Genomic DNA, 13362 nt, shown 5'->3' on the forward strand with positions numbered 1-13362 from the left:
CATTTTCTACAGATATCTTTTTCGCCGAGTATTTCACCCTCACGTTAAGTGTGCAACATTTTTGCGTGATTTGTGCGAATTTCTCTGCCTCTCGCCGAGGCAGATAAAATGTGGCAAGGTGGGGGGAAAATGGGAAATGCGATACGGGGTGGTTGGCGGCGGGTTAGTTTGGCCCATTGTTGATGTTGTTTAGTGCCATAAATTCTTTTTTACTTGTCATATCAGACTTCGGTCTCTCTCCATTTAGGCACAGATCATTAAGTTTTGCACTGCGTCTATCTGATTTAAAGACGGCAACATGTGTAGCTACCAGTGTGTTTCAGTGCCCCACCCCCCAGGATTTATCAAAATGTCAATTGCCCCGCAGACTGTCACGGATCTTTAGCTTCAGCTTCAGACTCAACTACACTCGGCAGGCGGGCATCCTCTAATTAACGAGGCGTTGATGCCGCATTTCGGCGGAGTTATTTGGCGAAAAATCAATTTGATTCGAGGCAGACTGTTGCTCAATTCGGCAAATTCAGTGTAGACCAAATGAAATCTATCAAGGCATTAACACCGTCAACAAAAAGTAGACAAAGCCTTTGATTTTGCAATTATTCCGGGGTTTATGGGAGGAACTATGAAATATTTAATAAATTGATTAATGACTTTCTTTAACAAGTGTTGTTGGGAATTTGTATATGTTTGATAATGATATGAATCTATATACTTTTATAGAAGGAACCTAGCTTAAGTATTCACCCTCGAACCCGATTTTCACATACTTTCGGTACGCATGAACATCATGAGAAGTGCCAGTGGCATTCCTCTCGATCTCGGAAAGCAGTCGCAAAATGCAGTGCAAATAATCAACCTGGGGCATGATCAAAGTGATGTTGACAACGACATCTCCTGGGTGTGTCCCATTGGAACGGCCCTGTCCCTACTCCTGCCCCTTCGCATCACGAAGATCTTTGGCCATATTCCTTGCGTCTTTATGATCGCCTTAGATCTCCGCTGGCTGCCAACATATTTTTACACGCCAAACATTTTATTTTGACAGGCATGCGATTTGCACGCTTAATTGAGACAGGTGCATTCCAAGGAGGGGGTGAAAGAGGGGCGGAGGGGCGGTCGGAAAAGCGGGGAATACGGGGGAGTTTTGGGAGGGAAAGTGGGGAAGGAAGTGCGGCCAAGCTGCGACATGTGTTCCCTTATGGTGTCGCACAAATGCGAAGATTTATCATCGTGCCACATGCCACGTGTGTTTTCCATTTCGTCGCCTCCGCTCCGCTGCGATTTTCACAATTTTCACGGGAAAAGCCAGCGACGCTCGCCAAATGCAAAATTAACAACCTAATTAATAGTTGGCCCGGCCAGGACAGGTCTCCTCTGCCATCTAAAATGATTCTGTGCCACAGCGCCCATTCCCATTTCCATTCCCATTCCACCCACTCCTCCTATCTGCTGCAGACAGCTGCTCCTGAAGTGCTGCGTATTTTTCGCTCAGTGCACCGATGTCGGCTGGCAGCCACGCCCACCCAACTTGTTGGCAATTGCAGCTGGTCGAGTGCTTTTAATGGGTTTTATTCGAGGCATGATGGGGCCAAGAGGTAGGTGAGGTTTCTCACATGCACTTCTAGGAATTATGTTACGAAAAATGTTACTAAATGCAATACCTTGAAGGATATATTATTAGTGAAATGATGCACTGCTTAAACCTTTTAATATTTTATGATACTCCTTAATTTCATATACATATACAAGAAGAACATTTCAGGGTATCTCCCAGTCGGATGTCCAAACATCTTGTACATGTCGCTGTTCTGTTTTTTAATTGGACCCATCTCGGATCCCGCCAATATTTCGAGCAGCGGAACCGCAAACTAGGAGTAACTAACGGCCAGCGGGCGGCGCTGTCAAAGTCAGCTGCTATATCCTATATCCCATATCGCATATTCCATATCCATATTCCCCGACCTCGCGGCCAATGTCTAAAACGTTGAAAAATTCCAAATTGACTGCCGGACCCCTGGATGTCCGTGGCCGAGTCGACCATTGAAGGCGTTTGCGGTTGGACTTCTCGTTTCGGGCCGGACGTTTATTGAACATTTTTACTTGCGGTCGAGGAGAAATGGTATATGGCTGAAAAGCGGGATGTCGGGCTGGCCGGAGGGATGGGGGTTCCTTTATTAATTTTTGTGTGAGCTCGTCTCGAATTCACGGACGGCCTTAAATGCAAATCGCTGCAAATGGGATTTGTTGAAAAGGAGGTTTACGGCCCGGCAGCCAGAAGCCAGCCGAAATCTGTGAGCTGGCGAAATTGGCCAAAAAATGCGTTAAATGCAAATTGGATAAGATGTCGTGTCAGAGGAGCGAACACTTGCATGTGGCTGCCAAGGCGGATATCCTTCGCATCTTTCCCATCACATGGAACGGGGGCTGAAGCCGATCCGAGCCGAGCTGGGCCCAGAAATGCGAGGAGTGGAAACTTTAAAGTGGATTATATCTCGAGGATGTCCTCCGGAGCGGCCAAGTGCTATCTCCTGCGCTTTGGCAACATAAATCCGTGAGTTTTTGCCAGCGAAATTTATGGCGCTCGCGACACTCGCGAAAGTTTTGGCGGCGGCGGCGGCGGCGGCGGCATTGTTGTATTTATGACCGCGACATGACCTGCTCACATAAACGGACGGGCAACGGGTCCTGAATCGCGAATCCTGAGATCCGAAAGTGTTGCCCGCCGTACGTGCGAGTCCTGCTCGGAAATTGGATTTGCCGGAGGATGCGGAGCATCCTTGGCGCGCTAAGCCGCGCCTCTTAAATCTGCACGCCTGTCAATTTATGTTTTTGATCGAAATTTATGTCCTAATGAGCCGAATGCAGCGCAGAAATTACAAGGCTCCCAGGAAAATACTGGGATTGAGGAAACGGCAAGAACAGGAGCCTGGCACTTTGCCCCAATTCCAATCAAAGTTAATTACGTGGAACATTCACAGTTCGAGCCGACCGGCGATTTACATTCGCCAACCCCCAGAGAAAAAAAGACGGAAGCCAAGTCCATTCAACCGGATGCATAACGTCTGGATTCTGCTTATGAGTGCGAATCTATGGGTAGTGTGTTTGCCGAATGTCTCCAGGCCGAATCTGAATGGTCAGTCCAGGACGTGGCCATAATTATTGTTATGTTAATGGTGACCGTCGGCAGGGGAAACTAAGAGCAGCTTTCGGGGTTGATTGGGCTTCCTCTGGGCCATAAAGCCATCACCAGAGCCATGAGTTTGGATATCGACAAATGTTGTTTGTCCATGGGTTCTGTGTTTGCCATGCGACTTTGCATAAAAATGGATGAGTGGTTGGCGTCTTGTTTCGGGGGAAATATTTATGAAGCCTTCGTCAGAAATCAAAGTCAACTGTTAAGGGCATGGAGGAAATAAAGTATATAAAATATTATTTAGAAAAAACGCAGAGCGAGTTAGTTGTTATAATTTTTAAAAATCTTACAATTTGACTACTATTTCAAGCGTGGAAAATGCCTTTGTTTTTCCCGTTAAGTGCCTAAAAGTGTGCCACACTTTTCTGGCCCAGCCATTAAATTCACCGCCACTTATCCTGGCGAAAAGGGGCGTGGCGTGCGCACTCCTTTTTCAAGATTCGCCACAGCTTTCGGAAAAGGGGCGATCTGCATCTGATGCACAAGTCAGCGGTCCTGATAGGTGTGACACATGCCGTGATTGATGAAATGTTTGCCCATAAGCCCAAACGAAAAGAGGAAGAACCCGAGGAGCCTGGACCGCCAACTAATTTCCACATTTTTCACATTTACGAAGACAAATTGAGGTGCGAACTTGGGTCGAGGCAATAAAAGTGCCGAATATCAAAACAACCAAATCTCAGCCATAAAAAAGAGGTGGGTATTCAAAGGGGAGGAAGGGTTGGATTGTTCGTTTGACTGGCGGTGGCAGGCATGCGAAATTCCCGAATGCCAATTGTTTCTCGATTCTCGAGGAGATGGGCATCCGCCAAAAATCCCATGGAGCTGTGTGAGCTGAGAAGTCGCATTATGAGCCCGACAACGTAAAAAAAAAATGGAAAGAAAGGGAAAGGGATTGGAATCGGACCACTATAAAAGTCAATATCTGTGACAATAAATTGCGACTCCTTCGATACAGTTCCACTCTGCTTTTGAGTTAGAGTTCGTGGCGAATCGTTCGCCATTTGAGTTTTCCGATTTCGGTTTAGTTTTCCATTTCATTTCGTTTTATATGCCCGGTTCGCCAAAAGTTGTCAACGGCCATAAACGCCGGCCCACCGAGCAAAACCACCCACTTTCCTTTGACTTTTCAATAAAACCGAACACCAGCCGCAGACTTTTCCCCCCTTTTCGTGCTTTCCATTAGCATAATGCCTGATTCGCCGATCAGATGCGGACTTTGATTTTCCTGGCCGGGCTGGCTCTCACTTTCGATTTGCCACAAATCTATTTTATTTATTTGCCGGCCAACGAAATTACATTTTAAAAAGTTTGCTTCTCGTTTGTTTTATTTATTTCGGTTTCAGGGGGTACTACAAATTTTTATTGCTAATGTATGCGCATGGGAAATTGATTCGCACCCAGTCCCATTTTTCCTCAGGGGGACCCCGATTCATTTGAGATTTTCCATCTTAATTCTGCGCGACCTTGAGAGCTGCGGCTTTAATTGTTAATCGAGTGCCAATGCCATGTCAGCGGGCGACCTTGGCCAAAAGTAGGGGATCCATTATTCTCGACAAATGTGGTTCAAGAGCAAAAGTCGAGGGAAAAGAGCTGCGAATTTCGAGGCTCAGCACCAAAATAGACGGGCCACACAACATCTGGTTCGTATAAAAGCGAAATGGTAATGGAAATGGAAAACGCACTTCTCACTTTATCGCAACTTGTGAAAAAGTTCACGAACAGCACAGTGATCTTCGGGATCGATGGCACCGATGGCCACTTGGTACAGTAGAGCCTGCAGTATGAACGGCATTCGCTGGCAGCGATCTAGGTTCCACCATGCTATTTTTTGTTCCTTTCGAACAGTGGCACATGTGGCACGGGGAAAAGCTTCGAGAAAACTTCTGGTAAAAACCAACGTGAAATTTTCATAAGGACTTTTCATCAGATCATCGCCAGTAGAAGCCTTCCATTGAAAGCGCAGTTTCTGCGCAGGTTTCAGGCAGTCCCAAGACGGCGAATCTGGAGAAGATTCGATATGTGTTTCGTATATACCCCTGGCACGATCCTCCAGTGCTTGGAGCTTCTGCTTCTTTTCGGTGAGTGAATCGTCTGCCAAGTCGGGTTCCTCCCTGCCACCATTCAGCCTGCAGGAGTCCACACTCTGGCTATTGTCGTCTTCAATAGGTTTATTTGTTTGCCAGCCAAAGATTTTCCTTAGTTTACTAAACGCCGACTCCTCTCCCTGCTTGTCACACTTTTCCTCCACATCTATCTTGTTTTCACACACTTCATCCATTTCATCATCATCATCATCATCATCATCATCATTGTCTCCATAAGCTTGGAAGATAAGCTCCATTGTGCTCATGGTTAAGTCAGAAAGGCGAATGAGACGCGGCTCACATCGCGCCTCGCCGTCGTAGGTGACCAAAGGACCTGGATAATGGTGCCTAATTGTATAACTAGGTTGTGTCAGTAGGGATGTACAGCTTTGGCACCACATTTTCGCGTTTTTCTTTACTTCATCTGAGCACGCGTCCAAACACGGAGATACAACAAAGAGACTATTTACGATACCCTCTATATAGGAATATAGATCGGCACTTAAGAACTGGCAAACCGCATCCATGGTATGCAAAGCTTACTAAAAGTATAAAATATTTGGAAACTGCACTCTGAATTTAGTAGTTTTTTTTTTTTTTTTAAATTTTGTTATGATTGTGATGTCAGGGAAATACTGTTTAGAAGCCCAATAGTTTCATTCCTGTATTAATAAATAAATACGAAAAAACTCATGGTTATATTTTTCCCGCAAAGGAATCCCCATTTTACCCTACTTAATTTAGTGTTCATGAAAATATATGGGCTCGCATTATAAATGCGAAAAATACTCATTCACATAAAAATCATACAGGGAGCGGGACCAAATGACAGCAAATTTTGCTATATTAAAAATGCTGCTGTGGCTGCAAAAAAAAAAAATGGAAAAATATCAGAATAGCAGCGAAATAAAAAGACGAAACGGAAAGGAAAACATTGGCATTTCCACATTTATTCGCTTTTCTCCTTGCTTATTTATGTTTTCTGCTTATTATCAGGGTGGCGGGGTTGTATCTGGGCGTTTTCGCAATTGGAACGTTCATATTCATTCTTCCGATTAAGCAGTTTTCATGGTCATCGCCAAATGCTCGCGAATCATGTCCAAAATAAAATAAAATAAGTGGCCTAAATAAAAAGACAGCTCGTGGTGGGGCCGAAATAAACCTACAGCCGAATAAACCATCACCCACCGATTCGGGACCCGAATAGCTGCAATTATTGAAATTAATTTCATTTATTACATCATGAAAATATTTCCCGGCCAGCGAGCAAAATATTTTCGCCACACGCTGTCCTTTGCAATTAAGGATTGGACATTCACTTGTCTGCCCCCTTCGATTTCGCAGCGGTTTTGTGTGCGTAATTTGGAGTTAATAACGTTGAAATAAATTCCCCATTCGATTTGTATCGCCCCCATTTAGCGGCCAACATTTGCCAATTGTCCAGCCAAAACATGGAAAAACACTGTCAGAAAATTGTCAGCAATTCGCTGAGATTCTGAAACATACACTATTCATTGGCTTAAAGTTGAAGTCCCTACAATTACTCACTTTATTTTTTTAAATAAAAATTCTTTGATTTTTTAGAATGTTTCTCTCACTGTATAATTATTAGGGGTCAGGAGCATTTCGGCTTACCACCTATAAAGTCTGCACTTAATTGCTTTGAATATTTGTTAGATGCGACATATATGGCATCATATTTTTCCGGAAATTTATGAGAAGCGTTTGGGATAGATAGATACAGGAAGGAATAAGATTATATATGCGAGCACGAGATGCCATCTCTGGAGAGCCAGCCCACTTTTTCCTCAGAAACTCTGTATTATCAACTGGGATTCCCCGGCGAGGATGAGCTATTTCCTCCGGATTTACGATGGCTAGGTGAGCTGGAGCACCGTGTTGCCAGCTAATGGCGATGCGTCGGCCACAGCTCCCAGAACAATAAAAATCCCATTTAGAAGTCGCGTGAAGCTTTCGCACTCCCTTTCCCCAGATTTCACCAGGAAAAACCGTCGGAAAAGTGTGGAGGCAGCAGTTTTCCTTTGACGCGAATGTGTGTTCTGCGTGTTTACGTGGAAACCATTTTTATGGCATGTCAAAAACCTATTTTAATGCTTTTAATGAAAGCGAATTTTATTGCATTACTTTTCGATTTTACTGCCCCGCCACCCCGAAAATCGACAGGGGGCGTAAAAATGCACTCAACTCAAAATGTTGACAAGATCGTAAAAAGTTTTGCTTCTGCGGGGAAAACAGGAAAAACAGGTGACAAGGCAAAAACACGAGCCACCGCAAAAATGGAAAACTTGCTCATAACAAAGGCCACTTAAACTGCAAATTGTCGTGGCTTCTCCTCGAGATTTCCATTCCGCAGAAAAAACATTTTTGCATGCATTCGAATTTCGCTGGCGACGGCTCCCGAAAGTATGCTTTGCATTTTTCGAGCTGGCTGCTACCTTTGCCAAATTCATTTGACCAGAAACTTAAGTTATATTTTGGCGCCCAGCCAGCAGTAAAAAGATCGGCCACGCAGGGGCCAAAAACGAGAGACATGTTTAGTGGCACGGCAGCAGCGACAAAAGCTTTCAGCCATAAAGGATGCAGGACGCAGGATGCAGGATGGAGGACTCGGGGAAAGGCAGGGGAACCCTGCACACGTCGCCTGTCGGAGCACTCAATGTCACCAGATTCGGTCGCAAATGCAGTTCCAGTCCGGCGAAACAATGACATGAGTTTTGGACGCACTTTTGCTCGCCGGGCTCCCAGTTCCCCACTCGCTCACGCCGGCGAAAAAGGAGGAAAAACCCCTGCGACAATCCATATTGCATGCATTAAATATCTCATACATGTGTGGTGGGGCGAGAGCTACCAAATGGATTCGGGGTCGCCAATATTGACAGGGTCAGTCATGCATTGTTGGCCGGCCAAAAAAGCGGTCGGGATGTCAACTGCAGGACATCTCACAACTTTTGGCCCGGCCCACTGATGCGAAGAGGGAGCGGATGAGTTGTGGTAAGACAATAGAAGACTCCAGCCACGTTTAGGGACACTTAAAAATTAAACTATCAATATTCAAGCCAGGAACATATATTCCTCTTCTTAAAGTATTGGACTAGAAGATGATTTGCTCTTGCTGATCCCAACTTTAAATAAAGTTCTCCACTTATTACTTTGAGTGCAATTATCGGGGTGACTGTGAATGGTAACCAGATTTTCGAATCTATGGCCTTCTCAGCTGCGTGACGAATCCTCCTCCCATCCAAGGGAAGTGTCATTAGTCGGGGTATCCGTTCATAAAAAGCAATGGCAAATGGCAGCCGCAAGTGACAAAGTTAGAGTACCGAATTCGTTTCATTGGCCCATAAAAAATGGCGAAAACAAAATGCAAATGAGTTGCGAGGCCCGCGAAAAAAAGGTGGAACACTTTTGCAAGTAATTCTCGCCGCCGGAGACCCTTGACATTAGATGCCTCCGGCTCATTCACTTTTCACTTTCCGGCGCGTATATTTACAGTTATTTGTGTAGCTAATTAATTGCTAATCAATCATAGGACGAAAGCGAGACGGACCCACAGACCCACAATAAAAAAGGACGCGCCGTTGTTTGCCTGTCACCAAAGGACAACTCAATCCCGGGACTTCTAAGTATTCCCCCATCATCATCTCCATCGGCGACCCAACTTTTGTCCAGAGACAAAAGCCCGGCGAAAACAAAAGCTTAGCAAAAGATTGATCACAGCAAACGGGCGAACTGCACCTGTTTGCTTACTCACGGTTATTAGCCAGGACACGCAGGATCTGCGAATCGACGGGGAAGTTCGGAGGCGGCGCCATGCAAATGGCCAACGGCGAGGATGCACTCGAAAAAAAATTGTACAGAAAATATGTAATACTTTGAAAGCCGACAGAATTATTCCCTTTGCAAATCTGTAAATCTTTTATATTTCAGGTTCTTTTTGCACGACTAGACTTTCCACATTCTCTGAGTGCATCCTTCGAGATTTTAAGCGGAGAGAAGTGTCAGTTCCGGCTCGCTTTTTTGCACCTTTGCCAGGATTGTCAAGTGCTCGGGCGAATCCTTCGTTGAATGCCTCCCCGATGTCCTGCTCTTGTCACTGTCACTCAGAGCTGACGTCAGCCCTCCGAAAAAACCCCTCCTTTATCCTTTGGCCTGGCTTTCGTTTGGCCTTTTTTGGCGCACATTTTATTTTACATAATTTGAACATTTAAGACGTGCCTGGGCATAGACAAGCGGCTTTAGTCTTAGTTTATGCAGGCCAGTGCTGGCGCGTCCTGCTCCTGTCCAGCTGGAGGAGCGCGGGTTCCACCCAAGCCTGGCCGCTCTCATTTTATTATTAAAAGGCATTCGCATCCTTTACGCCCCAATGAGTTTTACGAGAATATCCCCCTCCGCCCCCGCAGGACACTCTTGGCCTGTCAATCCGGGATGTCTTCATCTTTTATATAGAAAATCTGCCAGTTTAGTGTTCGCAATTCACATTTGTATTTGTCAAAACTTGCACGTTTGCCGTTTGTCGTTTGCTGTTTACTGTTTGCTCTTTCGGCCTGCAGAAATTTTACAGTTAACCCAAATTGTCGGCAATTTCGACAAGATGCTGTTCGAACGGCTCCTCTAACCAGGACTCTCCATTTGATGATCCTTTCAATTCAATTGTTCGGCGGCGGTGGGGGTTTGCGTAAGTGATAGTAAAGAGCATTCATAACGCTCTTGATGGCAATATATGGCTGGGATGCTATCAAGCGTACAGAGGGGATATGTTTAACAAAAACAGTCTGAATTGGAATACATAAGCTATTAGTTACTGATTATAAACTGGATAATTGAAGGCTGAAAATAGTTGTTTGAACCGCTCTACTTCCAGCTCGAAGGTGATGTCACGCGCTGCACTGGGTGCTCTTTAGGGGGTGGTTGGCACAAGGAAGGATATTAGTTTGGCGGGTGGGGGATGCGCTTTGACCCGCCGAAAGGACACTATTGTTGTGCTGGCTGATTGGTAATTCGATACAGTTGTTCGATGGCAGTTCGCTTTGTGTGCGAATCTTTGGCATCATTTGAAGCGCATCGCCAATTGAGGAAAACTTCTCCGCTTTCCCACTCGTCGACGAGCATCCCCTGAGCGATTTCCCTCGTCGATTTCCATTCTCCCTCTGTTTTCGTTCCTGTCTCGTGTCTCTTGTCTCCGGTTGGCACTAATTTTCCTGCTTGTCGCCGTGCGAAACGTATAAATAATTTTATTTTATTTTTGTTTTCATTCCATATCAATACTATTTATGGACTAATGGATTTATGGCTCCTTCCCTTCTGATCCTGGTTCGATTGTGTATCAATCGTTGTCATCGTCCGCGGCACGTGTGTTGTTCTCGTTTCCGGATCCTTTTTTGCAGGGATGCACATCCTTAATGTCCGTGCAATTATGAATATTTCGTGTGGGAACCAGTGCCTCTAGGATTCTCGCTCTCTGTCGCGGAGAGCGATTTCTTGGCGGCTTCTTATTATTCTTTCATTTTGGCAAATTGTTTTCGTTTTATTAAATTTCTTTTCACTTGATAGTCCCTTTTCGCTTTTTCGGTTATTATTATTATTCCTACGATTGGCCAAGAGAGAAAGGTTTTGCGTTTCGTCTCCCTTTTGGCCAAGAGCAACTCCTTTCGGCTTTTAATAAATGTCCAGTCCAGCCAGCAGCTGAAGCCGCTCGTATTTCGTCTGCCAGCAGCTCAAGAAATATGCACAAATTAATTTTCTTTTATTCCAGCAAAGGCAAAATTTAAATCAACCAAGTCGGGTGGAGAGTGCGTCCTGTCCACTGGAGGAAAACCAGGAAAAGGGTTCGCTCTACCCTCCTTGGGGCCTTGGTGTTGTTGTTGTGTTTTGGGTCCGCAGGACACAACTGCTGGCCAAAGTCGGGGAATATCCTTACAAAGGCACAGGTCCCTCCTCTTTCCGCCCCTTCTCTTATCACTCCAGTCTGTTATGAATGCAAATTAAAAGTATACAAATCTAATAAGTTCCATTTAAGTTGCTTTAATTTCACTCGTTTGCCTCCTCTGCATTTGCATTCGGAAATGGTTGCTAATTGTTGAGCTTTTAGACAGCGAATTTTTAATGCAAAGTGCGCCATTTCCTTTCCGAGACGTTTTATTAAATTCTCTGCAAAAAGGCATCTTGCATTACGCATTTGGATTCGCTCTATGCATTTTCCCTCAGCAAATTGGGAATTAATCAGAGGCGCTTTCAACTCGTTAGTTTATTTTAGGAACTCATAATCGAGGGAGATACCATATTCACAGAGAGTTTTTAGCAACATCTCGTGTTCAGCGAACCGAGTGAGTAAGATCAGGCAAATAGGAATTCCCCTTAAATAAATACGCACCCCTAAAAAGACAACTTAATTATTTTCCACTAAGGTAATCGAAGGGCTGCAGTCTAATTTTTTATTTTGCACATCTTATATCTGCAAATGAGATGCGCCCCCAAAGTATCCTTTGATTGACTAATAAAACGATACGTGAGCTGATTCCAGAAGGTGGCCAACAAAAAAACGGCCACTCGACCAAGGTAATTCTCGCCTCTCGTTTTTCTGCACCAAAGGTAATTCCCCGCCGGATGAGAAGAAGGAGGCTGGGCGTATGTGACGCACATACTTAAGCAACTCCTGGACACCCTGGGGCAGCCTGGACACAACCGACTGCTCCGAGAATCCACCATCCAGATGTCACCCGAGAATTGTGACGACTGATGATGATGATGATTCCGATGGCTGTTGATGATGCCAAGGCGGAATAAACTTTGTAAAATGTTGCGACTGGCATAAACAAAGTGGTTGTGCCCTTGGGTGGTGCGCCATGTGGGTGGTTTGGGTGGCTCGGTGGTTCGGCGACTGCCACCCTCGTACCTTTCGCCCTCACTTCTGACCATATGTTGCCAGCTCGCCCAGGGCTGTCGTAGGTGTAACTGCGTGCGCCATAAACTTCTGTAATAGACTCTGGGCATCCCAAAAAGGGACACGATGCGGATTCGGTGGCCACACCTTAAAGGAGCTGGCCATCACCTCAGGCCCTCGATTCTGCTGAAATGTGCACAAATTTTCATTGTCGACCGACAACCCAAAAAACCAAATCTCCGTAGATGTCCGCACATTGTCCTGATCCCTCTCCCTTTTTTATACACTAAGAAAAAAAAGTAAGCATAGGTTCTGCACTTTACATCTCCTTAAGGTTATTGAAATTAGTGAGGCCATAACTCTCGAAGATCCTCTTTAGGTCAGAGTAACCTTACAAGCAATAAAGAGTTAGAAATAAGCTAATTTCGTTCATTTTCTTTCTGTGCATCAGTGTGTGTGTGTCCTTTATAGTTTTGTTCATTTCATAAATATGCGTTTTGTCCTTTTTTTGGGGGGGAGACGGAGGCAGCCTGCGGCTTTCATAACTTGAAGGAGCTGGGCTCACCTTTTAGCCGTCCCTTGTCCTTGTTTTACCCATAAGCAGATTCATAATTTGATCCTGGGGTAAATACATTTTATTATGCTTTTATGTGTGAGCCATCTTGGAGTGGAGTGTCCAACCTTGGGACAGGTTGGCCATGTCCTTTAAGTGCAAACTTATGAATTGGTCAGGGGACATGTGTGGCAGAGTGAGAGCGTGTGTGTTTGTGCGGGGGTAGTTCGGTGTTTGTCTTTAATATTTTGCCTATAAACATATTTTTATTTATTTAGGTCGAGCGGAGAACGCACTAAAATGCGGCCTTACCTACCACAGCTGCACTTGATGGCCCATACATATCGGCTATATATAGTCTAGATGGTATATATCGCCATGTACTTGAAGGTATTGCCAGCGGCAGCCAAGCAAATCACTTAACACTTTCACTTCAACGCTAAATTAATTAAAATTTATACTACGGCAGCAGCGAGAGCGCAAAAACAAATAAATTAAGTAGGCGTTAAAATAGTTCATATTTCATTTGGCCTCCGGTTCTGTGGAAAAGTCCAATCGCAAACGTGGCAGGAGACTCGGCGGGAACAATTGGCCAAGTGCTGACAGGCAGATGCGTAACGCCCAGATA

The 13362-nt window shown here is 45.0% G+C and overlaps 1 protein-coding gene across 1 annotated transcript; it reads right to left on the reverse strand.

Annotated features, from left to right (window-relative positions):
* Positions 1 to 4508: 4508 nt before the first annotated feature.
* On the reverse strand, positions 4509 to 5904 carry LOC6730262. Its single transcript, XM_002105509.4, has one exon. It carries the CDS (start codon positions 5805 to 5807, stop codon positions 4887 to 4889), a length of 921 nt encoding a protein of 306 aa, XP_002105545.2. The 5' UTR covers positions 5808 to 5904; the 3' UTR covers positions 4509 to 4886.
* Between the last annotated feature and the right edge of the window lie 7458 nt (positions 5905 to 13362).

Source organism: Drosophila simulans, chromosome 3R (assembly GCF_016746395.2).
Source record: "Drosophila simulans strain w501 chromosome 3R, Prin_Dsim_3.1, whole genome shotgun sequence".
NCBI classification, from domain to species: Eukaryota; Metazoa; Arthropoda; class Insecta; order Diptera; family Drosophilidae; genus Drosophila; species Drosophila simulans.